The sequence below is a fragment of the Suricata suricatta genome, chromosome 7 (genome assembly GCF_006229205.1).
Source record: "Suricata suricatta isolate VVHF042 chromosome 7, meerkat_22Aug2017_6uvM2_HiC, whole genome shotgun sequence".
Taxonomy (NCBI): domain Eukaryota; kingdom Metazoa; phylum Chordata; class Mammalia; order Carnivora; family Herpestidae; genus Suricata; species Suricata suricatta.
In genome coordinates, this window is record NC_043706.1 from 38,213,570 (window position 1) to 38,235,856 (window position 22,287).

Genomic DNA, 22,287 nt, shown 5'->3' on the forward strand with positions numbered 1-22,287 from the left:
CACCCCAGCCTGCCAGGCCTCAGACCACCCACACTTTTCCTCTCCAACCCCTCTCCCTTCCTGGCCCTGAGGAGCCACACCCTCAGGTCCCACTCTGGGGGCAAAGCTTATGTCTCACTGTGACTGAAGGCAAGCAAGTTCCTGTCTGACAAAACCATCCACATGTGAGCTGCCTGAGCAATAGGCAGTGAATCCCCTGCCTTCCAAGAGATTGGGACAAACACTGCCTGACTCATGGGGTTTTGCCCAAGGGATCTGGTCCTCCCATTGGCAGTTGGATTCAATGATCTTTAAATGTCACTCTTGAGAAGTGACACATTGACAATTCAAGTAATTTTTCCCATGGTATTATAGGACAGCACCTTCTGCCCCTATGGCCTAGAATTCCCACAATTCAGAGTTTCTTCTTGAGGGCACAGAATAAAAAAAAGGGCCCTGTGGAAGTGTACTTGGGCAAAGCAGGAGGTGGCCCTCAGCCTGCTTTGTTGGAGATGCAGCTGGCAGGACAGATGATGGTTTCCATGGAAGGTGGGGGAGCCCAGGTCAGCCACCCACGGAGGCCACTATAGGGAAGGAAGCTCCATGCCCCCCTTCCCCACCCAGCAAGGCCAAGGGTTAGGAGAGACTCTTGAGTGGTGGGCACTGCCCATGTCCTGGCAGGGTCATTTGTGAGAATCAAAGTCAGGAGGGGAGGAAGGACCTGAGGTGGAGGGGTAGAACTTTCCAGCCTGACTCAGCGGCCCTGAGAAGTAGTTGGAGGTGGAGGGGGACTGTCATGAGGAGAGTTGCCAAAGAGGAACTTGCACAGTGTGTCAGGATTTCGCAGCCCCTGGTCAGGAAGGAAGCGAGGATCACAGAGTGGGGGCAAAGATTGGGTCACTCAGAGGCACTGGTATCCAGACCCTGTGTAACTGAACTGCTCTAAGAGCCTTCGTTCTGGGCCCTGGGGAGGGGAGCAGGCAGGTTTCTAGAAACCCCTTCTATGGGTCCCAGAGTGCCAGAATCCATGTCCAGCAGGTCCAGGGGTCCCTGAAAGGATGGACGGTGTTGGCAAAAGGGAGTGAGAGATGAGAGAGACTCGAGTTTCTATCTGAGCACCAGGCAGGCATCTCTGCTCTTTCGGTTTTTGTGTCTTTATTTATAGATCACATGTTAACATGACATCAAAAAGTGGAATTTTTACTACAAATAATTCTCAGTGATAAGATGCTTCAAAAAGTGTACAGGAACAGGTTTTACAGAGGCATTTTTGCAGAACTACTCTAATTTCAGTGAGGTAGTTAATTTTTACAAATAACAGGATTAACAGGATAGTCTCAGTTAAAAGCAGATAACATACACATTGGTTTAAACCAGTAGTAAATCTTGCAACTAAGAAGATAGCAGGATGTTCTCAGAGAGAAGCAGAAAGCAAACACATTTGTTTATGTCAATAATGCTAAGATTCAGGCATAGACTAGGCTAGGAGTCATTCTGTCTGGCTCACAAAAGGAAGAAGTTATTTGCCCTGGTTAGTAAGTAAACCTTGTTATTTGATGTTGAAGGTGGAAGCACCATAGCGGCCCTAGATGTGCTGGTCTTTGTGTATGAGTTTAAGTTTTAACTCCTCTTACCTATCCTCATAACAGGTATCAGTGTAAGGGAAGGTATTTGTGGTACCAATTAGCAAAGGTATGTGCAGTAATTTATATCTGGTTCTTGTTTGTTTCTTATCTCTAAGTTAAGCTCTTTTTCTCCAGGCCAGAGTTAATAGTAACTCTTGTGTTCTTTAGCCCCCTTTATTATCTATGTCTTGGGTTTGCGAGGCTCATTAGAAAAACCTTTCAACAAACATCTGCAGTGCTCTGTCTAAATTCTTTTTTGTAGAGGTGGGAACATGCTTCTTCCCATGAGGTATCTGTGTGGGAAATATCAGTCTGATTTGGAACATAGTGAGGCCTAATCAATAACAGCAGTCCCATTCCATTTATGAGCCAATAGTAGAAGGAGATACCAGTTTTGCTTCATGGCAGGAGCTGTGCCAACATCTGCCAGTTGCCTGCTGTGACTGCGTCATCCAGCAAGGCAGACGCGGCTCCCAGCACCACAGCCTGCCCATCACAGCCTTTAGACTCAAAGCTTCTCTCCTCTGGAGTGATAAGGACTTTCCTTTCCTCCCCCTTCCTCACCTCCTTTGTAGGAAGGGATGACCTTTTGCTGGTTTGGGACCATCTTTGTCCCACTGAAGTCCCCATGTCACTGGTAGAGCAACCCCATGCCTCACAGGTACTGGCTAAGTGCTCACTGTCCAGTGAAGTCTGCCTTCAGCTCCTGAGTTTCCCCCTCCAGGGAAGTCGACTTGGAGTGTTGGGGTCTGTTTCCAGTGATCCTGGCATATTCCACAGTCAGAAGGGGGTCAGGTGTGGGCCTCGGGTTGGGGTGGGTGTTGACATAGATGGAGTCCTCAAGGCCAAAGTGGTTCAGGTAGGTAAGTGAGGCATAGCAAATGGCCCCAGCATCCTCGTCAGAGCCCATCTGTTGATCGGAGCCCTGGGAATCAAAGAAGAAAGATGTTCATTGTACAAATCAGAGCTGGGAATGGTTGGTCAGTGGCCCCCAGGCTGCCCAGAGCTGGGTGGAGAACAGAGACAGGGACAAGGTGTGGGTAGGTAGGGACCCTACAGAGCCTCTGGGAAGAGCTGAAGCCAGCAGTTTCCATCACTGAAGCTGTTGAAAAATAGACTAAGGAAGGCTGCGTTAGATATGATCCATGGACCAAGAGCACCGGCATCAGCTGGCACCTTGTTAAAATCTCAGATTTTAAATCTCAGATCTATTAAATCAGTCTCTGGGGGCCCAAGAAATTCTGTTTGAACACATTTTCCAGGTGATTTTTATGCACACTCAAGTTTGAGTAGCACTGAGCTAGAAGAGCCCTCGGTAGGGATGCCATGTGCAGAGTTGATTCCAGCATTACAGAGGGTTGAATCAGATGGTTTTAGATCTTCCCAATCCTGTGATTCTGTGATTCTAAGAGTCTTAGATCTTTAGACAGGACAGACCTACCCAAGGGCCACAGCCGGCCCTCAGCTCCTGATGACAGCGCACCAAGGGAGCCATGCTTTTACCATGGGACCCCCAGCCCCCTGCTGACTGGACTGATGGCAGCCATCTTAGGCTGGCTCTGGCCCCGTGAGATGGACCCCCATTAATAGCCATCTCCTGTGGGGTGAAGCCCAAAAGCTGAAGCAGCCAAATTCTCTCTCTTTAAGGAGTTTGAACTGGGAAATATGGGGCAATGGGTACATGCAGATGAGGCAACATAACGACTCACAAGTGATTCCAAGTCCAGAGTGAACAGAAACTCCAAGTACACACCAGCTGGGAAGCTAAAAAAGACGATAACACGGACAACAAGAGTACCCAGGAAAGCTGAGGTCGCCTCTGCCTTGATGAGGAGTCGTTCTTATGCTCAGGGGTCGGCTCCTTCTGGACCGAAATGCTGTCATAGATGTGGGATTTGTCCTCACCTGTGAAGAAGAGAGTCCAGTTCAGAGCAGGGACCTCTCCCTAGGCTCCGGTCTCCTGGGATGGCAGGGGTGGTGGAGGCCCCCTCTGGACAGAGGGGACCCCGGCAGGGGAGAGGCTAGGGCCCGGCCTGGAAACCCCACCCTGCCCAGAAGGTTGCAGGGAGGTCACAGCGAGGTTCTGGGCCCGGCCAGTGCAGAGGAGCGTCCAGGGAGTGGAGGGTAGTGATAAGGAGCAAATCCAGCTAAGGGCCTGGGCTCATTTGCATAAAACTAGTAAGCTTAATCTACTCCAGTCACTGAACATTCCAAATTGAAACATCAATTTAAATATAATCTATTTGCTGGTGAAGTTATCTATAACGTCTTTCAAATTTTTGGACCAGGAGCCACAGTAAGAAACATTTTATCTTATTGCCACATATACGCATATGCACATTCACACACACACACACACACACACACACACACACACACACACACCTTTCCTAAAAGTCCAATGAAAAAATATTTGTCGTTCCAGTGTACAAGCCACTGTGACATTTTGCTTTTCTATTTTGTTTTATGAAAACAGTATTGTGACACACTAAATTGACTTTACACAGATTGAAAAATACGTATATAAAATTTTGCAACCCATGACTACATTAGGATTTTTATAGCTTAAAAATTAAAATCAGTGAGGTCCAACATAACCCTGACCTGCTTCCACATTTCAATCTTGTCAACAGACACAGCACTGGATTATATGGTGAATAAATACATAGCACATATGTGCTGAACAAACCAAACACCAAAACCAACGCAGGAATCCTCTAAAGGCACTAATCTGATAAGCCTAGTGCAAAATGCTGATGCCTGACAGGTGGTTAATGCTAAACACTTACAATTCAGAAGACTAAAAAGTCCTTCCTGTGCTTTTAGAAGACAGAATTTAAAAACAATAGTGGCAATCAGGAGCACCTGGGTGGCTCAGTTGGTTAAGCATGGGCTTCAGCTCAGATCATGATCTCACAGTTCCCGGGTTCGAGCCCTGCATAGGGTTCTGTGCTACAGCTCAGAGCCTGAAGCCGGCTTTAGATTCTGTGTCTACCACTCTCTTTGCTCCTATCCTGCTCACACTCTCTCTCATCTTCAAAAATAAATAAACATAAAAAATATATAAACTAAAACAAATAGTGACAATTAAAAACCAATACTATTGACCAGAAAGGTTTTTAGATAAATTTGTTAAAGAAATCTTTAAGTACAGGGGTGGCTGGGTGGCTCAGTCAGTTGAACATTGGATTCTTGATTTTGGCTCAGGTCTTGATCTCACGGTTTATGGGATGGAGCCCCTGGTCAAGCTCTGCAATGTCAGTGCAGATTCTCTCTTTCTCTCTCTCTCTCCCTCTCTCTCTCTGCCCCTCCCCCTGCTTTCACTTTCCCTCTCTCAAAAGAAATTGATCTTTTTTTTAATAAAAAAATAAAATCCTTACCTATAAAAAGAAGGCACATTATACTATCCCAAAACAATACTAAAATGCCCAATTTTAGGCAAATTAGGCTTAGAGGGAGCTGACCTTAAGCCTTTGAAGAGAATGATCCTGCCCTTTGCTCTGGCAAAGCAAGAGAACCCACGGGATCCTGGCCACCTCGTCTTGCCAGTCTCAATTTCCTTGGTGGTCAAATGGGCTTAATAAGCCTTGTCCTCTTGGCTCGAGGGCAGGAAGACTTCATGGCCGCGCCCTCAGTGGTCTGCTCTGAGCCAGCGCTGCAGTTTACCTTTCCCGGTGGCGTTTCCTCGGGCTTTCCTCAAGTACAGGATCAGGAGGACGGTGAGCAGCAGCAGCAGCACGACGGCCACCGTTGAGCTGGGAACGATGAGACGCCAGTTATCTTGGGGGCTTTGGAAGAAAGAACAACCAGCCGGGTGAGGAAAGTAGAAAGTGGGAGCCAACCTTCTAAGGGGAAGCCATCCCTTCCCAAGTGTGTGGTGCTCATGACAGCCCCGCCCACTGAGCTGGCCAGGAGGCAGCCCCAAGGTCAAGGACTCTGTCCCGTAAGTCATGCATGTCTAGCCACACCTGGGCTGTTTCCCCTTCTGTGAAAGGGGAATGTTTCTGATGTCTGCTGTCTTTGCTCCTTTTCCCTTCTCTGTCTGATGTCCGGGAAGTTGCCCCTGGGCCCCTGCTGCAGGGTCTGCACTCACCCCTGCCACAGGCTCCCCTAAACTATTCTTGGTCCCGGCTCCCTCACCTCAGCCCATAGACATCCTGTGACCCACAGCTCTGCCACGTGAATAGGGCCTGTCTTAAGTCACAGGCAGAACACAAAAGTAGGCTTTCTTATACCACAGCAGGCGCCCGGGGGCATCAAGGGTCAAAGCCGTAGGCCCCCCCCCCCCCGGGAGGCAGCAGCTGTAGGGACACCCCTCAGCTCCCCAGCCAGCTCCCCCTGGTTTCTGGGCATACTGCCTTGAAGCACGGAACCATGGTTTGCCAGAGCCCGGGGTTCCCATCGCAGTGATGGTGGGCGCAGAGACAGCAGGGGAGGATGGAGTCTGGAAGAAAAGCGGCTATCAGGTCAGTCCCCGGGGGCTGGGGCCTGGGACCCATCAGGCAGGGGTAGAGAAGAAATCAAGCCAATAGTTGTTATGGCAACAGAGAGCGCCCGGAAAGCCCGTGGCTGGAAGAGGGGCGAGGCTAAGGAAGTAGCCCTGGTCACATGCCTGCCACCGGGCCAGACACAACCCCACTTAATCCTCACAGCAACTCTGTAAGATGGTGGTTCTGCTGCAAGGCAAACTTGGCAGTGTCTGGAGACATTTGGGTTTGGTTGTCCCCACCGGGTGGTGTCAGGGAGGTTTGTGCTGTTGCTGTCCCATGGGTAGAGGCCAAGTATGCTGCCAAACAGGACACTCCTCCCAACAAATGGCAGACATGCCCAAGGTAAGCAACCCTGCTGTAAGGTGTGAATGTCATTGGCCCCATTTTGCAGATGACAAAACTGAGGCTGAAAGAGGCAAAGTGACCTGAAGAGAATTGTTTGACTCCCATTCCCCACTCCCCATCCCCGAGATCCAGGCGTCTGTGGGCATGAGGTAGCTGGAGGCATTTTGGCACACTTGGCCATGGATGGGAAAAAGTGGAGGGCAGAGAGGACCCAGAGGCAGGTGACAGTACCTGTCAATGACAGGACTGGTGGCGGAGGTCCAGGGTGTGGTCCCACTGGTGCTCCTGGTGGTGAGCGCGGTTGAAGCTGAAAGAGACGACAATGAGGGGAGCATTCCCATGTGCTTGCCCCACACTACAGGCTCCCCACTTCTAGCCCGTGGTCCTGAGGAGGATGGGCCCACACAGGGCCCTGGGCCAAGTCGGGGTGTTACTCTGAGTGGTGCTGGATTTCCCTCGCAGTGAAGGACCACCGTGCAAGTGGCTTTCGATTAGGATCACACTATCACTTGGATATATTCCACAGTCTTTTCTGTGTCCTTTAACGGGTCATGTACTCTCAACCCATAATGCTTCCCTCCTATCTGCCCCACTTTTGTCTCTTCCAGAAAAAGTCCTGCTCCTTCATTAGGGCCCAGGCAGTATTACCTCCTCTGGGCAATCCTCCAGGAGAATCCATACCACTGCTTTCTCCAGCGACCTCGTCTCTCCCCTCATGGGGCCATAATCGAACATGCTTCCATTATGCCATGTACCACCCACCATCCTAACCCTTTGCAACTCTGAGGTTTTTGAGAAATACACCTGGGGGTTCAGATGGGGAACCCCGCCAATCTCCCCCTCTGAGGCTTATGGTCTCTCGACTATAAGGCGCAGGTCCCAGATGAAGACCCATGTCCTCTGAGCCTTCAGCCGGTGCACCTGCCAGTCTTACCCTCGAAGCCCCAGGTCTGCCTCCCTGACTGCCTCCTGCCTGTCCACATTTCTTAACCCAACCGGCTTCCTGGGACTCAAGCAGAACGCTTTGAGAGAAGGTCAGGGGTTGGGGTCTGGAGTCAGGATGCCCAGAAATGGCCCAGTCACCAGCCAGTCCTGTCAAACCCGAAGGAGCCTTTCAGTCATTACAAATCACTGGACGAGTCTTGTTAGTAGCAGCAAAAACGTTCAGAGATGCGTGAGATGGGGAAGAAAGAACCAGTTGAGCCAGCAGGTCTGAGTTCTACTGGTTCTGCCTTGGGCAAAAGGTGCCAGTGTTGGGCTGTGAGAACCATGATGAAAATGCTTTTAGCCCTTTCCAGCTTTAACACCTTGTGATTTAGGAAGGCCAAGGACGTGAGAAGAAGGGCAAGAACTCACCCCGAGATACCACCAGACGGAAATTTCTGAGAACGAAGATCTCGGAGGATTGGTAGAATACACATGAATAATATCCGGAGTCCTCCACCCTGAGCCCAGTCATGGTCACGGTGAAGTAGCCTGATTTGGAATCATCCCGAATGGAGGTCCGAGGCTCCTGGGGCACATCCCGGAGCCTGGGGTGGGTGGCTAACAAGGCACAAACACTTGCTGGAAAGCGCTTGCACCAGGCTCTCGCCGCGTTCGAACCTGCCCAGGACCGATACGGGCACTGCACAGAGACTCTCTCCCCTTCCAGTTTATGCAGCACTTGTGACCTCTGTTCCCAGGAGCCTGAAAAGAAACCCTCGGGTCAGGGGGCAATTCATCTGCAGAGGGGTGCCTCTCTCCTCAGAGAGGGCCCCAGGGCCAGCCTCTGGCCACAGCCCCACCCTGCCCCTGTCCCCCTCTCACCCACCTCCCCAAGCCTCCTCTCCCTCCTCATGCCCTCCCTCTGTCCTCATCACCTGAGGCCAGGACCATCAGCAGGACAGAAGGCAACAGGTGCTTGGCCCCCTGGGCCATGGCCCTCTTCTTGAGCTGGGAGGGGCGGGAGGGAAGAGGGAAGCCCAGCAGACTGGGAGCCTTCGGCTCGGGGAGGGGGTTCAGCACAGCACCCCTAGCTGGTCCGAGGAGAAGAAGAGTGCTCCAACAGGGTCTGTGGGTGGCCTGGGAGGAGGGAACCTTCCGGCTGCAGGCGCTACATGTGGGCCCGGAAAGGCCTCGATCTCTAGACTGGACTGAGGCTCTGGGGGGGCTCTGTGGCTACTGCTGGCTCCCTCGTGCTCAGCCTCTTCTTCCTTATTGCCACTGGGGTTGGGATGTAGAAAGCTGCGAAAGCCCAGGAAGAAACTCTGGTGAAATCAGAACCGATTTCTCCTTCCTTTCTGCCCTCTAAGCCTACCACTTCCTCCCGGCCCCAGCTACCTCCTCCCCACCCGGGAAAGCCCTGACTTACAGAGGCTGACACAGTTAGGAGACCCTGTGGAGGTACCCAGCGGTCCAGGCCTGCCTGGGAGCTGGGGGGCTGTGTGGGGACTGGAGGGGCAGAGAAGAGAGAGGGAGAGTCATTTCCAGGAACCGAGGTACAGGGAATCAGGGAATATTCTAGCAAGGGTGGGAGAGAACGAAGCTGGGGGCAGAAAGAGATGCAGGAGGGGAGGCGGGGACTCCCCCGCCCCAGTCACCTCCTGTCCCCAGCTCCCAGTCTCCCCAGGCAGTTGTCCAAAGACCACAGTAATCGAGCACATTTTAAGAATAATTGTCATTAGAGCTACAGGAAAAACAATCACCACAGGCTGTGTAGAGTTAATAAACAACCAAGGAAGGAGGAAACCTTGTAAACATGCACTGTGGCAGGTCAGGTTTGTGGGGCTCAGACTCTGAGGTGGAGGTTAGCACAGGAGGCATAATGTGCCCTCGGACCAAGCTGGGTAAAGGACCGGCTAACAGGAAGCTCAGGCCGGGACGTGGAGAGGTCTGAAGACAGGATGCTCTCCAAGGTGGCAGGGGGATGCCGGGCTATGGAGCCTGCGGCAGCCAGTCAGGGTTGACCCGCTGCTCTGGGAGGGGGACTGAACTTGGCAAGCCCTCTCTCTCTTTAGCTGAGGCAGCCCCCAGAGGGGGGCGGTACGGGAGGCCTTCCCGCTCTCACCACTCCCAGCCCTGGGGCAAGAAGTCCATCAGCCTGAAGGAGGAACCTAACCGACCCAAGTCTGATATGGACTGAGAAACCTTTTGCAGCCATCTGGGAGAACCGTGAACTTGAGGCTTGCTTGCCGGCGCAGGTGTCCCATGGTGACAGATGTGTCTGCTATGCTCCACACAGCAGACATGCCTCCGTGCTGGGTTTTCTTTTCATGTCCCGGCCCTTGGTCATGACAGGAAGCCCTTCATGGGTGTGTCCCACTGTCACAGCCGAATGCTCAGGAAGTTTTGTTGCCTTAACCATTAACAGCAGCAGCAGACTGTGTGCAACCCTCTCTGCCCAGCACTTCCCTGCCCTGGGGATCTGGGTCCTCCTGAAGCTCTAGGGGAAAGGGTAAGAACAGGGAGAAAGTGAGAGGCTGGGGCTCTGAGGAGGCCACCCAGGCCCAGCAGAGCTGGAGCCCCCCAGGGCAGGGCTCTGTACCCCTTTCCCAGGGCCCTGTGTCCTTCCTGGGGAGCTCATGTGGGAGCAGCCTCCAAGGGTGGGCACCTGGTGCAGCTCACCCAACTCCAGGAGCCTCTCATCCTCTGTCAACAGGGATGGGGGTGGTCCCCTAACAGCTACCCTGACATCAGGGCACAGCCAAAGGCCTCCGTCTAGGTCCAGCACCCACCACCTGAGGCCTGCCTCTGTGCCCTTCTACCCTCCCCAGCCCCTTCCAATTTATGGTGCAAAGTGTAGACAAAGCACATGCTAGAGCTGGAGAAGAGCTTGAGGACCAGCAATCACAAGGCATTTAGTTGGTGGCAGGAGGTCCCTGCCACTTCACTTGATGCTCGAAAGCAGTCTTGAGAGGTAGAGTTAGTGCCCTCTTTCACAAGAGAGGACAGTGGGGCCCCATAGGGTTAGTGACTTGCATAGGCTCACACAGTGACAGGCGGCATCCCTGGGTCCCAGTCCTGAGCCCCCTGCCGCTCTCCCACAGGACATCCTGCTTTCAGGAGAGGCAGGGCTGTCAGTGTGCCGTCGTGGGATCGCAAATGGAGTGGGGGTCTAGGGGCACGGTTTTCCCCAGGAAATTAAGCCCCCTCCTACTTGCACCCCAAGGTCGTGGCCACACCCTCCTGATAGGGAGGATGGATATGTGTGTGTGTGTGTGTGTGTGTGTGTGTGTGTGTGCATGAGTATGTCCTGGCACCAGGCTTCTGGGTTCCTCAATCTGAGTCCCTCTTCTAGTGCCCCCTCCTGGATGTAGGAAAGAGATGCCTCTTCCCTGCTGTCCTCTAGGATTACCTTCTGTCCCTTCCTCTCTCCCCACATCCATTCCAGAGTGGCCCCCCAGCCACCCATCAAGGCCCTAGCTGCGTCGCCCTCCTAACAGTGACATTTGTTCCAGGGGGCAGGGGCAGTGGAGTGGAGATGCCGCATTGATCCCTAGGTGCTTATTCCAGTAGCTCCAAGCTGGTAGAGCCCCTACTCTTCAGCCTTCACTGCAGATGGGACCAAGTGTGAGAGGAGAGCCAGAGAAGCAGAGGCCACACTCCTAGGGCCACTGGACCCGTGTTGAGCCTCCTTGGCTCCATCTTCCTCGTCCCCCTCTCCTCCAGCCCCAGGCATTCCTCCAGGCTGTGCTCAGCTCCAAGCTGTCCTTGCTGTGTCCCACATGGCACCCTTCCTCCCAGGGCACAATGAGTCCTGGGGGTGGGTGGGGGCGATCCACCCCTTCTCTGAGCTGTGGCCTCCCCTGCCATGGACTCTGAAGGGCCCTCAGCCTCTGTGAGAGTTCAGGCCTGCAGCTGAGAACTGAGGGAGAGAGCCCCTGAATGCAGCCACGGGGCTCTGGGCAGCCTGGTCACAGCTCTCCCTAGAGGGCCGATCAACGGTGGCAGGCAGCAGTGGCTGGGTGGGTGGACTTTGCTGGCTCCCAGGACTTGACAGACAGGCAGCTATGGTCAAGGTGGGGCACATCCAGAGGCCTGTCAGAGGGCGCAGGGCCCCGAAGGTGGGAGTGGGGTATGGGGGCTTGGGCTGCTCTGGGGTCCCCTGCAGCCAAACCCCTGTGGGTCTCCAACTCTTAGTCACTGTTCGTTCTCCTCCAGGGCAGGGCCCCTGAGACACTGGCTGCCTCTGGGACTCTCTCATCCCCTGGAAGATGGGGAAGCTTGAGGGGAGCAGAAGGAGGCTGAGGAGACAGGGGTCAGGGTGGGGAGAGGGCAGCGGCCCACCCTCCAGCTCCCCTCTGCTCCATCCAAAGGGTTCCAAGGCCCATGGGAACTGAGCTCTGTACAGGGCTTCTCTGCCACCCAGCCAGGGGCCGTGACTCTGTGGCTTGGACCAGAATCCCATCGGGGGCTTCCCCTGCGGTTTGCTGCCTGGTTCCCTCCGTTGTGAGTGCTTTCCCAGGTTCCTGGCAGCCCAAGGGGACTGGGCAGCCCAAGAGCAGTGTCTGGTTCTGGGGATGCCTGAGTCCAGCATTGGCCTGGCTCCAGCTCACACAGGCCCCCATCTTCATCCTGCCCTGGCCTCCCAGGGCCCCTCCAGGAGCAGCTTCCTACTCCACAGTTAAGTGGCCTCAGACCAAGCAGGCTTCTGTGGGAACTCCGGGCTTCGAAGTGGGTCGCTCCAGGCTCTCAGAGGATTGCTGCACACCCTGTAGCCTGTGAGGACAAGACCAGAGATGAAGGGCAGGGCTCCAGTGCTCCCCTCCCACCATGCTCCAGGGCCAGGCCATCCCCTCTTCTGGCTCTGCCCTCCAATTCCTGCTGGGTCAGCTCCGAGAGGGTCCTGTCATGCCCTTCCAGTCCACCCACCCTCCTCCCTTCCCTGGGTGCTAAGTAGTCCTTCTGGCTTGACACAGGTGAGGACACACCACCTGGGAATGCAGTGCAGCGAGCGCTTTGCCCCAGAACTCTGCCCTGAGGAGGCTGGGAGGGTGGGCTGTACTCACTTCCGATGTGTCTCTTCTTCCAGAACCCATAGACCATGATCAACATCACAGACACTAGGAGGAAGGTCAGCACCCCCAGCAACACAATGCGATATGAATCCTGGTGCCTGAAGGGACAGGACGGAGAGCGGGAGGAGGTGAGCACCTGGTTCTCTCCCCCCTGACCCATGTCTTCCTGCATGCCACGTGAGAGGAACCCGACCTGGGGAAATCCTGACAGCCCTGGCTGGAGTGATGGCCTCCCCTCCTTGGGAACCCAGTTGTGGCAGGGGGGAAGTGAGGAGCTCAGAGGTTGGGGAAGAATCCCAGGTGGAGGGGAGCATCTCTCCTCCACTGTTCGCCCCAACCTGCTCATCACTGAGGACGAGGACTGTAAGGGACCGCCATTTGTGACAGAGGAGATTGAGAGTCTTGCTGTCCTCACAATGGAAGCCCCTCGTGGTGGCCCTTCCCTCCGCTGTCCTCTGTAGCTGATGCGGCAGGGGCACAGCCTGTAACCCTCTGCCTATAGCACTTCCTGTGCACCAGCACCCAGCACCTCTATTTAAATATTTTTTGGCCTAGAGACTTTCTCTTGTCACTAGAGCCCTCTCTGCCACCCAAGACAGGCAGCCTTCTACCGATGACCACTAGGAGCAGATGTATTAATACCCCAGCTCCCCTGCCCTTCAGGTGGGCGTCTGATGCTGGGGCCCAGAGCCCCTCCCAGGCTGAGCTCAGCTGCCCACAGTAGTGGCGGCTGGATTATGGTCTCTACTAGCTGCTTCCTTGTCTCACTTCCCCGCACTCTTTCCAGAATTCCTGGTCCCAGAGATTGCTTCCCGGGGAACCCAATTTAAAGCATCCCCCGTTTCCCACTTCCTACCCCCGAGACATATTCTTGTCCTGCCCCTACCTCCCCCTCTTCATCCACAGACTCTTATACCTTCACTTCCCACTGCCCGGCCTTAGGGCATCGCTCCTTCCCACCTTCTGGCCTCCCACCTGCCCGCCACTCAGCAGCAGCCCAGACCGACCTCCTGAAAGGGAAGGTGCCAAGTTCGGGCAACAAGAATGGTCACCATAGGTCAAATGGCATTCAACCCCAGGACCCACGGGTACCTGGCAGGGGATAATGTGTCGACGAGAGACCCACTGGTATGGCACATTCCCGTGGTGGGTGATTGGGTGCGTGGGTGCCCAGCACTGGTGGAGATGGACTCTGGGCTGACAGAGGAGGCTCCAGTATCGCTGGGGGGCACAGTCACCATGTGGGGCCCCACGGTCCTCCCGGCCTCCGTGGTAGAGGGGCCAGTGCTGGTGAAGCTGTAGCCTGTCATGGAGGTCAGTCTGATGGACCCCGAGGCAGCAGAGGGCACGAGTCTCGTCAAGGTGAAGAGCCCAGGTGTGAACACTGTCACACTGGTGGTGAAAGGGGCATCGGGGCCCGAGGTGGGGGCTGGGGCTGTGGTGACGACAATTCCGCCCTGGAGGATGCTGGCCAGCTGTGTGGGAGGAGTGCTCCTCCTGGTGGTGGAGGCTAAGGGGCCAGAGAGGGAGCAACGTTAGATGAGGCGGGGGCCTCGCGGATGGGAGCAGATCCTGGTCTCCCCTCCTTGGTCTTGCACCCAGGGCTCTGCTCTGAGTGACCAGCTGTTGGCCAGGGAGAAGGAAGAGACTTTCAGTGTCTTTAGCCTGCCCTGTCAAACCACCTGGGCCCAGAGGACACTCTCCTCCCTGTCCCCATCTCTCTAGTCGCTTCCAGACCCTCCTCGTTCCTGTGGGCCAAAGGGATTTGTTCACTACGACGTTGAACAGGGACTTTTCCAGATGCTCCATAATTGGTGAGTAGGGGCCAGGGATGAAGACAGGGAAGGATCAGGGCTCCTGGGTGGCTCCGTCAGTTAAGCATCCGACTCTTGGATTTTGGCTCAGGTCATGGTCTCACATATTCAGGAGTTCAAGCCCAGTGTCGGGCTCTGTGTTGGCAGAGCAGAGCCTGCTTGGGAATCTCTCTCTCCCTCTCTCTTCTGCCCCTCCCCCACTCACACAATCTCTGTCTCTCTCAAAATAAACAAATACACTTTAAAAAACAAAACACAGGGAAGCATCAAAGGCCCAAATTCCACAGAAGGCCTCAAGCGGCAGGGTCAGATGCCTTTCTCAGGGGCTTACAGAGAGACACCTGCTACCCACACCCATCACCTCAGCCTTTTACATCCCATTTTCTAGAAGGCTGGCATTTGGATGGTGGAAGAGGAGGGGGCTGTAGCAGGCTCCAGGTCCCATCTGGGGCAGTGTGGAGTCTATACCCACAGACAACAAGGGAATTGGAGAGAGATAGTGGAGGGAGAGAGGGGGCTGACATGGGCTGGCAATGACATGACATAACATGACTGTACATGGCATGGACACATTCCTAAAGGCCACATGGCCACCGTGGAAGGTGCCCACCTTTCTGGGAGAGGGAGCCCAGAACACGCAGCAATGATGAGAGTGGGGATAGGGGAAGAGGCTGACCTGGAACCAGATCTCCCACATCACCTTACTCATCGGTGGGGACACCTCCAAAGACCCTCCAGAGAACTCACACATACGTGCTTTGGGAGGGCCAGCATCTGGACACCCATCTCACGGAGCATCCCAAAGGGCTGGGTAGAAAAGAGTGACATCTGACAGAGAGAAACTCCTACAGCGGGCAGTGAAGACACACAACCACCTTCCTGCCTCTGTCCCTGCCTCAGTGCACCGGGGGTCAGGGGTGGGGAGTTGTCAGGGGACAGCAGGGAGAGCCCCCACCTTCCCCACCTGTCAAGACCGAAGGAGAGAGAGTTAGGCAGCAGGCCACCCCCTTCCCCACTCTAGGTGGCTCGGTCTTCAAGAAGCAGCAGAAGGGCATATACTGCTAGATTAGAGTTTTTAAACAGGCTGTGGATTTTTTTTAATTTCCTTGTAATTGAAAAGGTCTGCAAAGTTGGAATCTCCCCAAATGTTCTTCAAGAAGCGAAACGTGAGACATGACAATGGTGGGGGAAGGGTGTGCAAAAAGAAAATCGAAACCATCTCATGTTTGTATCCCTGCAAATGGAAACTTCGGGACACTGGTGACAACTACCCCTGGGTCTGACGCAGAACTGGAGAGGGGAGCGAGCGTATTCTCCACACATTAGACACCTTAGTTGCCCCGACTCAGTCCTACAGAAGAGGGATCAGGGGAACGGGGAAGGGTCAATAACGCATTTCATCATCACTGGCTGCTTTTTTTTTTCAGGTTTTCCTGCTGGTTCCTCACCCTTTCCTATCATATAAATTTGGGGGGACCCCGGGGCTTGGCCCTACTTTCTTTTTCCACACTCAAGGGAGAGCTTTAACATTCTGTTGATATTTTTAAAGCTTTATTGCAATACTATTCACATTCCACATACCACACCCATGTACAGCCCCAAATCCAATGCTTTTTAGTATATTCACAGAGTCCTCCAACCACCACCACAGCCAATGTTAGAATATTTGCATCATCTCCTCACTCTTTAGCTATTACTCCTTTACCTCCCCCTCCTGTCCCCCAGCCCTAAACAACCACCAATCTGCTTTCTGTCTGTATAGACTTCTCGAATCCCCTTAGACCTTAAACTCTCTTTACCAAGATACTTCCGAATATATGCCCAGCTCCGACCTCCCACCTGAGCTCCAGGCTGATGCACCTGCTGCCTGCTCCATGTGCCCACGTGAGACTCTAGAAGGCATCTTAAACTTAACACAACAAAATACAGCTCTTGGTATTTCTCTTCCAAACCAGCCCCTCTCCAGATTCACCCTACCCAGTAAATGGTACCGTCATGACCTCGCTGATGGAGTAGAAAGCCTTAGGGTCGCTCTTGATTCATCTTTTTCGCTCATCTTCCACATGAGCAAATCCCATCTTACCTCCAAAGTGTATAGGGTGGTAGGAAGTCTGAAAATCATAGATTTGAGCACCCCTCCACTTCTCCCCACCTTCAGGGCCCATGTCCTACTCCAAGATACTGTTGTTCTCAGCCAGAACACCCACAGAGGTCTCTGTGCCCATCTCTTACCCCTCCACAGTCCATCCTCCACAAAGCAGCCATTAAACTCTTAAAGACAAGCCACAACACACCCCTCTAAACTCTCCAGTAGCTTCCTATTATACTTAGAATAGAACTCAAACTTCACATCAGAGACTTTAGGACTGCTGTTTTACTCTCCAACCTCATCTCCTGCCACTCTGCCCCACACTCAAAATGGACAAGGCACATAGGCCTGCCTTATACAGGCCAGCTCCTTCTCACCTCAGGGCCTTTGCATATGCAGTACTCCCGGCCTAGAAAACCTTTGAAGCACTCAGATTTCAACAGGGCTAGAAAACTCTCATCATGCTGGGCTCTGCTCGAAGTCATCTGCTCAGGAGGAGGGTCCTCTCTAGTCTCCAGTACCTCAATGGCTCCCTCCACCACGGAATTACTATTCAGTAATTTTATTTATTCAGTTTTATTCAAAACATTGAACTGCTTTATTTTCTTAAGAACATTTATTGCTCTCTACAGGTATTTGGTGGATGATGTGTGATTGCCTGTCATTTCTCCTAGGGCAGGGCTGTGTCTGTTTTTGCTCACCACTCTGTCCTCAGAGCCAGTCCCTGGCACACAGTAGGGACTCTGTGAACATATACTGAACAGAAGATGGAATAAAAATAAAGCACACAGGGCCCTAAGTATGAATCCTGTCTCTGCCACTTGTTAGTTCTGTGACCCTGGACAAAGTGAGACCCACAGAGGGCTTTTTAGATCTCATTTTCTTCACTGGTAAGATGGGAACAATAATGCCCACAAAAGTGTCAGTAAAAATTGTGACAACCCTGTTGCCCACCATGCCCATGGATAGATTATTCTTCTTACTCTATCTGATTCGAACGGAGTCCGGGGCAGGGAGGACACCCTCTACCCTCCCGTGCCCTGGCGGGCCTGCTCACCTGGAGACACCTCCAGAAGGAAGCCCATCAGAGGGTACAAGGTCCCCGAGCTGTTGCGCATGCACCAGTACCGGCCCGAGTCCTGGTGCCTGAGGGCCCCCATGGTGATCCTGACCACCTTGGCCTTGGCGTCATCCTGCAGCAGGTAGCGCGGCCCCCGCGCCCCGACCCGGGTGAATCCAGGCTCGCACTTCTTCCTCCTGATTTTGCACCATACCTTGCCCTCCACGTGGTTTTTGCGGCTCTTGTAGGAGCACTGCACAGACAGAGTCTCCCCTTCAAGGTGCTGCACTTTAGTGTACACGCTTTCAGCCGGGACACCTGGGGAGACACTGCTGGTGAGCGAGGTCTGGCCAGAGACGGGAAGGGAGGCTTTTTGGAGGTCAGGGTGAAGGGAGAGGAGGTGGATATTGCCTGGAAGTCACAATTTCATGGAAAGACCCAGTCCTACTCTGAAAGAGCTCCCCCTGTCAGACAGGGGAGATGCACAGGCACTGTTCACAGCTAGCTCCCAGTCTGAGGGGGGAGACACCAGCCACTCCCTCAGGGAGCTTCCAGTCAACTGGAGTAGACACCAGTGCAGCCCTCTGGGAGTTCCCAAACTGCTGAGGAAGACAATAGGCCTGGGCCCCTGGGGAGTCCTCCATTGGAGAGAAAGATAGAGGACTAGCGCTCAGGGAATCCCAGTCTGATGGCAGAGACACAGGCATAGCCCTCAGGGAGCCCCAGACTAATGGAGGAAACTCAGCCCTTCCACTCCAACTGACACAGCACCTTTCTTCATGGTATTTTCTAGCCCAATGGGAAGGTACTAACCCCATTTTCAAGGCCTTGTGGGAAAGACCCAGGTCTTTGAGACAGAGATACTGAGTAAGACAGGGGCACAGTGAGACAGACACACAGACACCAACAGCAGTCACTAAGTTACAAAATTCCAGAACACAAATGACTCAGGTAGATAAGAACATCCAGTATTTGAAAAAATTCAGAGTAGGGGCACCTGGGTGGCTCAGTTGGTTAAGCATCTGACTTCAGTCCAGGTCATGATCTCACAGTTCTGTGAGTTCGAGCCCTGCATCCGGCTCTGTGCTGACAGCTCAGAGCCTGGAGCCTGCTTTGGATTCTGTGTCTCCCTCTCTCTCTGCCCCTCCCCTACTCATGCTCTGTCTCTCTCTAGCAAAAATGAATAAACATTAAAAAGGACTTTAAAAAAAGAAAAAATTTCAGAGCAAAAATTAGTCACAAAGACGTTTGTTTTAGTTATCTTCTAAATAGCGAGGTGTCTTAGTTCATTTTAGGTGGTATTTCATTTTAAAACGTTCTAGTTGCATAAAAGCAATAGATAACAAATGCCCAGATCTGCATTTAAATTCTCAATGGAATGCAAACCAAAGAATTCACTGCCAGTCCACAGCATGCTACAGTCTCGCCTAGAAATAAGATATGGTCTGTGCATTTCACAATCCACGGCCTGGCGGGAAGAGAGTGGAACTAGCAGTGGGGGTGGGCAATCAGGGGACAGGGAGAAAGCTGTGGTGGGCTCCCTCCACCACTCTGCCCACGGTAAGCTCAGTACTTAACTCCTCTCACACACACCCCCCTCCGCCCAGAGCCTTCTGCGCACGCGCACACGTTTCTCCCCAGTAGGACAAAGAGCGCACAGATTAGAGTCTAAAAATACATGGCTGGGCGCTTGGATGGCGCAGTAAGTTAAGCGTCCAACTCAAGATTTCAGCTCAGGTCAGGATCTCACGGTTCGTGGGATCAAGCCCCATGTCAGGCTCTATATGCCAGCGCAGAGCCTGGGATTCTCTCTCTCTCCCTCTCTCTCTTACCCTTCCTCCCCCTCTTAAAATAAAAAATAGTAATGATAATAAAATATAAAAATTTTTTAAATATGGGTTAAAACCCGGGTTCTACCATTGACAGCGCCTGGAACGTAGCCGGTGCGCCACGTGTTTCCGTATCTGCAATGCAGGCCCCTCCAGACTTCTCCAGTAGAGCCCAGAGCTGTGACAGCCAGCGACCCCGCACAGGACCTGAGTTTCCTGCCTGCTTCCAACCCAGCTACAGGATAGCTGAGGCTCGGGGTAAGGGAACACCCTCTCTAAGCATCACCTTGCCCTGCACAAACTAAAAGGAAGGATCAAAGTAAATTATTTGGTGAGCAGCAGGTTTAGGGGACGCCAGGATTGTTCCAAACAGAAGGAGCAGAAGGAGGAGCCTAACTAGGGGAGGTGCATGGGTGGGGTGCCCTTGGAAAGGGTCTCCAGGGGGCTGCGTTCATTTGTGTCCATCTTCCACCCCTCTCACAGGTGGCTGCCAGAACTGAACAGGAACAGGTCTTTCCGTTGCCATGGCAGTAAGGGAGGCAGGAGTTGGCCAGGCCCCCTCAAGGAGCATTCTGCGGGGTGGGCGAGGCCTTCAGATACCACTTCCGCTCAGGGCAGGGGGCTGGGGACCGAGGGTGGTGGCACAAACAACTTAGGGACTTAAAGCACACACACGTGGTACAATGATTCTTGTAAGAACCTAACAGCCCTTTCCCAACAAGGGAAGGAGGCTTTCTGTGTGAGGAAACGAGTGTCCACCGTCAGAGGTCCGGAGCAAGCCTGGCAGATGAAGGGGCCCAACCAGAGAGAGTCCAGAGCTTTATCTTCGTTTGTGGGGCCTCTGGTAGCTTTGCCTGGGACCAGATATGGAGAGGCCATCTTCTTACTGTTCTCTGGTTAGAAGCCACTAGGTCAGCCCCATCCGCCTCCTCTGCTAGCCCCCCAAAGATGAAAGCAGGGAGGGTCTAGGAAAAGACTATTTCCTTGTCCCCCACCCCCTTCCCCCCACCAAGCCCTCTCCTGCCCTCTCATCCTCTCACCTGGGACAGGGTCCTGGAGCCACAGTAGAAGCAGCAGCAGCAGCAGGAATGTGGGAGCCATGGCTCCATCCAGTTGGGGATAGTCACAGGCCAGTAGGGGGCCAGGACACCCCCGCTCCCGGGTTAGGGTCCCAGGCCGCTGCGGGACGGGCCACTTAGGTCTGCCAGGGAAGGACCTGGGGTTCTGAAAGTGCAGCTGCCCATTTAGGGAAGTGAGGAAGTTGTAGGACCCACTGTGATCGGCAGACCGTGGGGCCCGCAGAGTCTCCTGAGGGCGAGGGCGGCGCTGGCTGCTGTTTACGCCCTCTTCCCCTAAACTTCGGGCAGGTGTGGCTGCTCCACCCAGTCGGGGCCCCCCACCCCCACCCCAGCCCAGGAAGGGCTCTCAGGGTCGGAAGACTCCACACCCTCTCCAAACCCCTCCCGGAAACTGACTGAGGGGGGTGCCCCCTAATCAGAAGTAGGGGATCCGTAAATGGGGCTGGGGTGAGTTTTCTGGACCCTGAGCTACAGACTCCCTGGGATTCCCTGGGCTCAGAGACGCAGGGGCTGGGGCTTAGGGCTGGGGCCGGGCGTCTTGGATCCTAAACAAACACACATTGTTTTCTCCAAACGCATTCACAAGGAAATGTTAGTAAACTCACATTCATTCAGGCAAGCCCTCTCGCAAATCGCAAATCGTGTCTTCTGGTGCCCTGCCCCTCCCCCCCCCTTGCCAGGTTCCTGGCTGGTCCTAACAGCGCTTCTCGATCACACTAGCAAAGAACCCCTTGCGTGCTCACGTGCTATCTTATTACTGTCACGGTTAGAGTAACGGGGGGAAAGATGCAAACTGTACAGTACAGCTGGGGCTCAGGGAGAGGCTTCTGTGCTATCACACTTGGGGGCGCGCGCGCACACACACACACAGAAGCTGTGTCTCCTTTGGACTGCTCACTTGTCTCCTAACCTTTATCCCTCTCTCCCGCTCTCCTACCATCCCGTCTAATCCCCCACTAGCTCTCCCGACGCCCCCTCCCTGTCGCTGGCTCCCCTACCCCCGCTACTCGAGAAGCCACGCCCCCAGCCCCTGGGCGCGGACCCGGCCCCCCGCCGGCATGCGCAAGCCCATTCAACTTCCTTTCGCTCAACCCTATCTGGCGCAGACAGCCGCCAGGCTGCAGCCAAAATGACCCAGCATTTGGCCCAGGACTCCACCCTTCACTCAGCCCCGAGCTCTAAGAAACAGATGGTCAGCCTTCTGACATCCAGGAGCTGTGTCAACCGCTGCTTTGGGTTGCTCCCCCTACTCACTTATGCCGACTTTCTTCTCCTTGGACGGGACTCAGAGTAACAAGTCTTAAACTGAACTTGAACTCCCAAATCCCAGGCCAAGGACATTTGATTTTTGCTGACTCCGAACTTTAAGGCTCTTCACTTACTCTTCGTTCACTCATTCGTTCGTTCCTCTACAGTCTTAGGCACCACGCGAGGCGGCCGGGCATTTGGGGGATAGGAATGAGCTACAATTGTCACTCCAGACCTCTCAGTTCGCAAATGACATCTTACACTTGCCTTATTAATAATCTTTTTTAATACGTCTTCTCAGTCTCAGACCCCTGCGTTCAAAGGCTATCTGCCCTCCCAGCGCTTGGTGATTTCCTTCCTTCCTTTCCTCCAAGCCAGCCCAAAGTGGCTTCAGGAGTTGAGGGGGGAGGGGGCGTCTCATTTATCTCTTGTGGGGACATATTGCCTGGAATCACAGAGATAGCTGTAACGGTAAGGCTATAAAAACCCAACACTTTCATTCCACTGTGAGAGGAAGTATAAACTGGATTCAAAGTGTCTGGAAAAAAATTTGGAAGGATTTATCAAAATCTCTAAAAATGTATATACATTAGGGTTTTATGTACAAAACAGCTTAACAGGGCACTCTACTTTTTCTTTACATTTATTTTCCTCGTTAACAAACTAAAGTCTAATTTGCATGCAGTAAAATTTCCCTTCTCACAAAGAAAATTCCAGGCTCAGTTTTCAA

At 53.5% G+C, this 22,287-nt stretch overlaps 2 protein-coding genes across 4 annotated transcripts; both read right to left on the reverse strand.

Annotated features, from left to right (window-relative positions):
• Positions 1-1,943: 1,943 nt before the first annotated feature.
• On the reverse strand, positions 1,944-12,022 carry LOC115296055 (natural cytotoxicity triggering receptor 2-like). Of its 3 annotated transcripts, none has more exons than XM_029944474.1 (8): positions 9,569-12,022; positions 8,793-8,872; positions 8,302-8,665; positions 7,796-8,128; positions 6,671-6,746; positions 5,271-5,359; positions 3,403-3,509; positions 1,944-2,529 (listed from the first exon to the last, which is right to left on the reverse strand). In XM_029944474.1, exons 3-8 carry the CDS (start codon positions 8,357-8,359, stop codon positions 2,281-2,283), a joined length of 912 nt encoding a protein of 303 aa, XP_029800334.1. In that variant the 5' UTR covers positions 8,360-8,665; positions 8,793-8,872; positions 9,569-12,022; the 3' UTR covers positions 1,944-2,280. The 3 variants fall into 3 exon arrangements, with proteins under 3 accessions (XP_029800334.1, XP_029800333.1, XP_029800335.1); XM_029944473.1 differs by having other exon boundaries at positions 5,271-5,392; positions 9,569-12,020; XM_029944475.1 differs by lacking the exons at positions 8,302-8,665; positions 8,793-8,872 and having other exon boundaries at positions 5,271-5,392; positions 9,569-12,019.
• Positions 9,080-20,563, reverse strand: TREML2 (triggering receptor expressed on myeloid cells like 2). Its single transcript, XM_029944472.1, has 5 exons — positions 20,271-20,563; positions 17,399-17,719; positions 13,531-13,948; positions 12,430-12,536; positions 9,080-12,139 (listed from the first exon to the last, which is right to left on the reverse strand). The coding sequence occupies exons 1-5, from the start codon at positions 20,329-20,331 to the stop codon at positions 12,045-12,047; spliced, it is 1,002 nt and encodes a 333-aa protein (XP_029800332.1). The 5' UTR covers positions 20,332-20,563; the 3' UTR covers positions 9,080-12,044.
• Positions 20,564-22,287: the final 1,724 nt, after the last annotated feature.

Coding starts and splice junctions, on each gene's coding strand:
- LOC115296055 (XM_029944473.1), bottom strand. CDS start 8,359: ATGGCCCAGGGGGCCAAGCACCTGTTGCCTTCTGTCCTGCTGATGGTC. Junction 8,129..8,301: donor GCTGATGGTCCTGGCCTCAG/GTGATGAGGACA, acceptor GTTTCTTTTCAG/GCTCCTGGGAACAGAGGTCA. Junction 6,747..7,795: donor CCGTCTGGTGGTATCTCGGG/GTGAGTTCTTGC, acceptor CGTCTCTTTCAG/CTTCAACCGCGCTCACCACC.
- TREML2 (XM_029944472.1), bottom strand. CDS start 20,331: ATGGCTCCCACATTCCTGCTGCTGCTGCTGCTTCTACTGTGGCTCCAG. Junction 13,949..17,398: donor CCTTCTGGAGGTGTCTCCAG/GTGAGCAGGCCC, acceptor CTGGCCCCTTAG/CCTCCACCACCAGGAGGAGC. Junction 12,537..13,530: donor GACACATTATCCCCTGCCAG/GTACCCGTGGGT, acceptor CTGTCCCTTCAG/GCACCAGGATTCATATCGCA.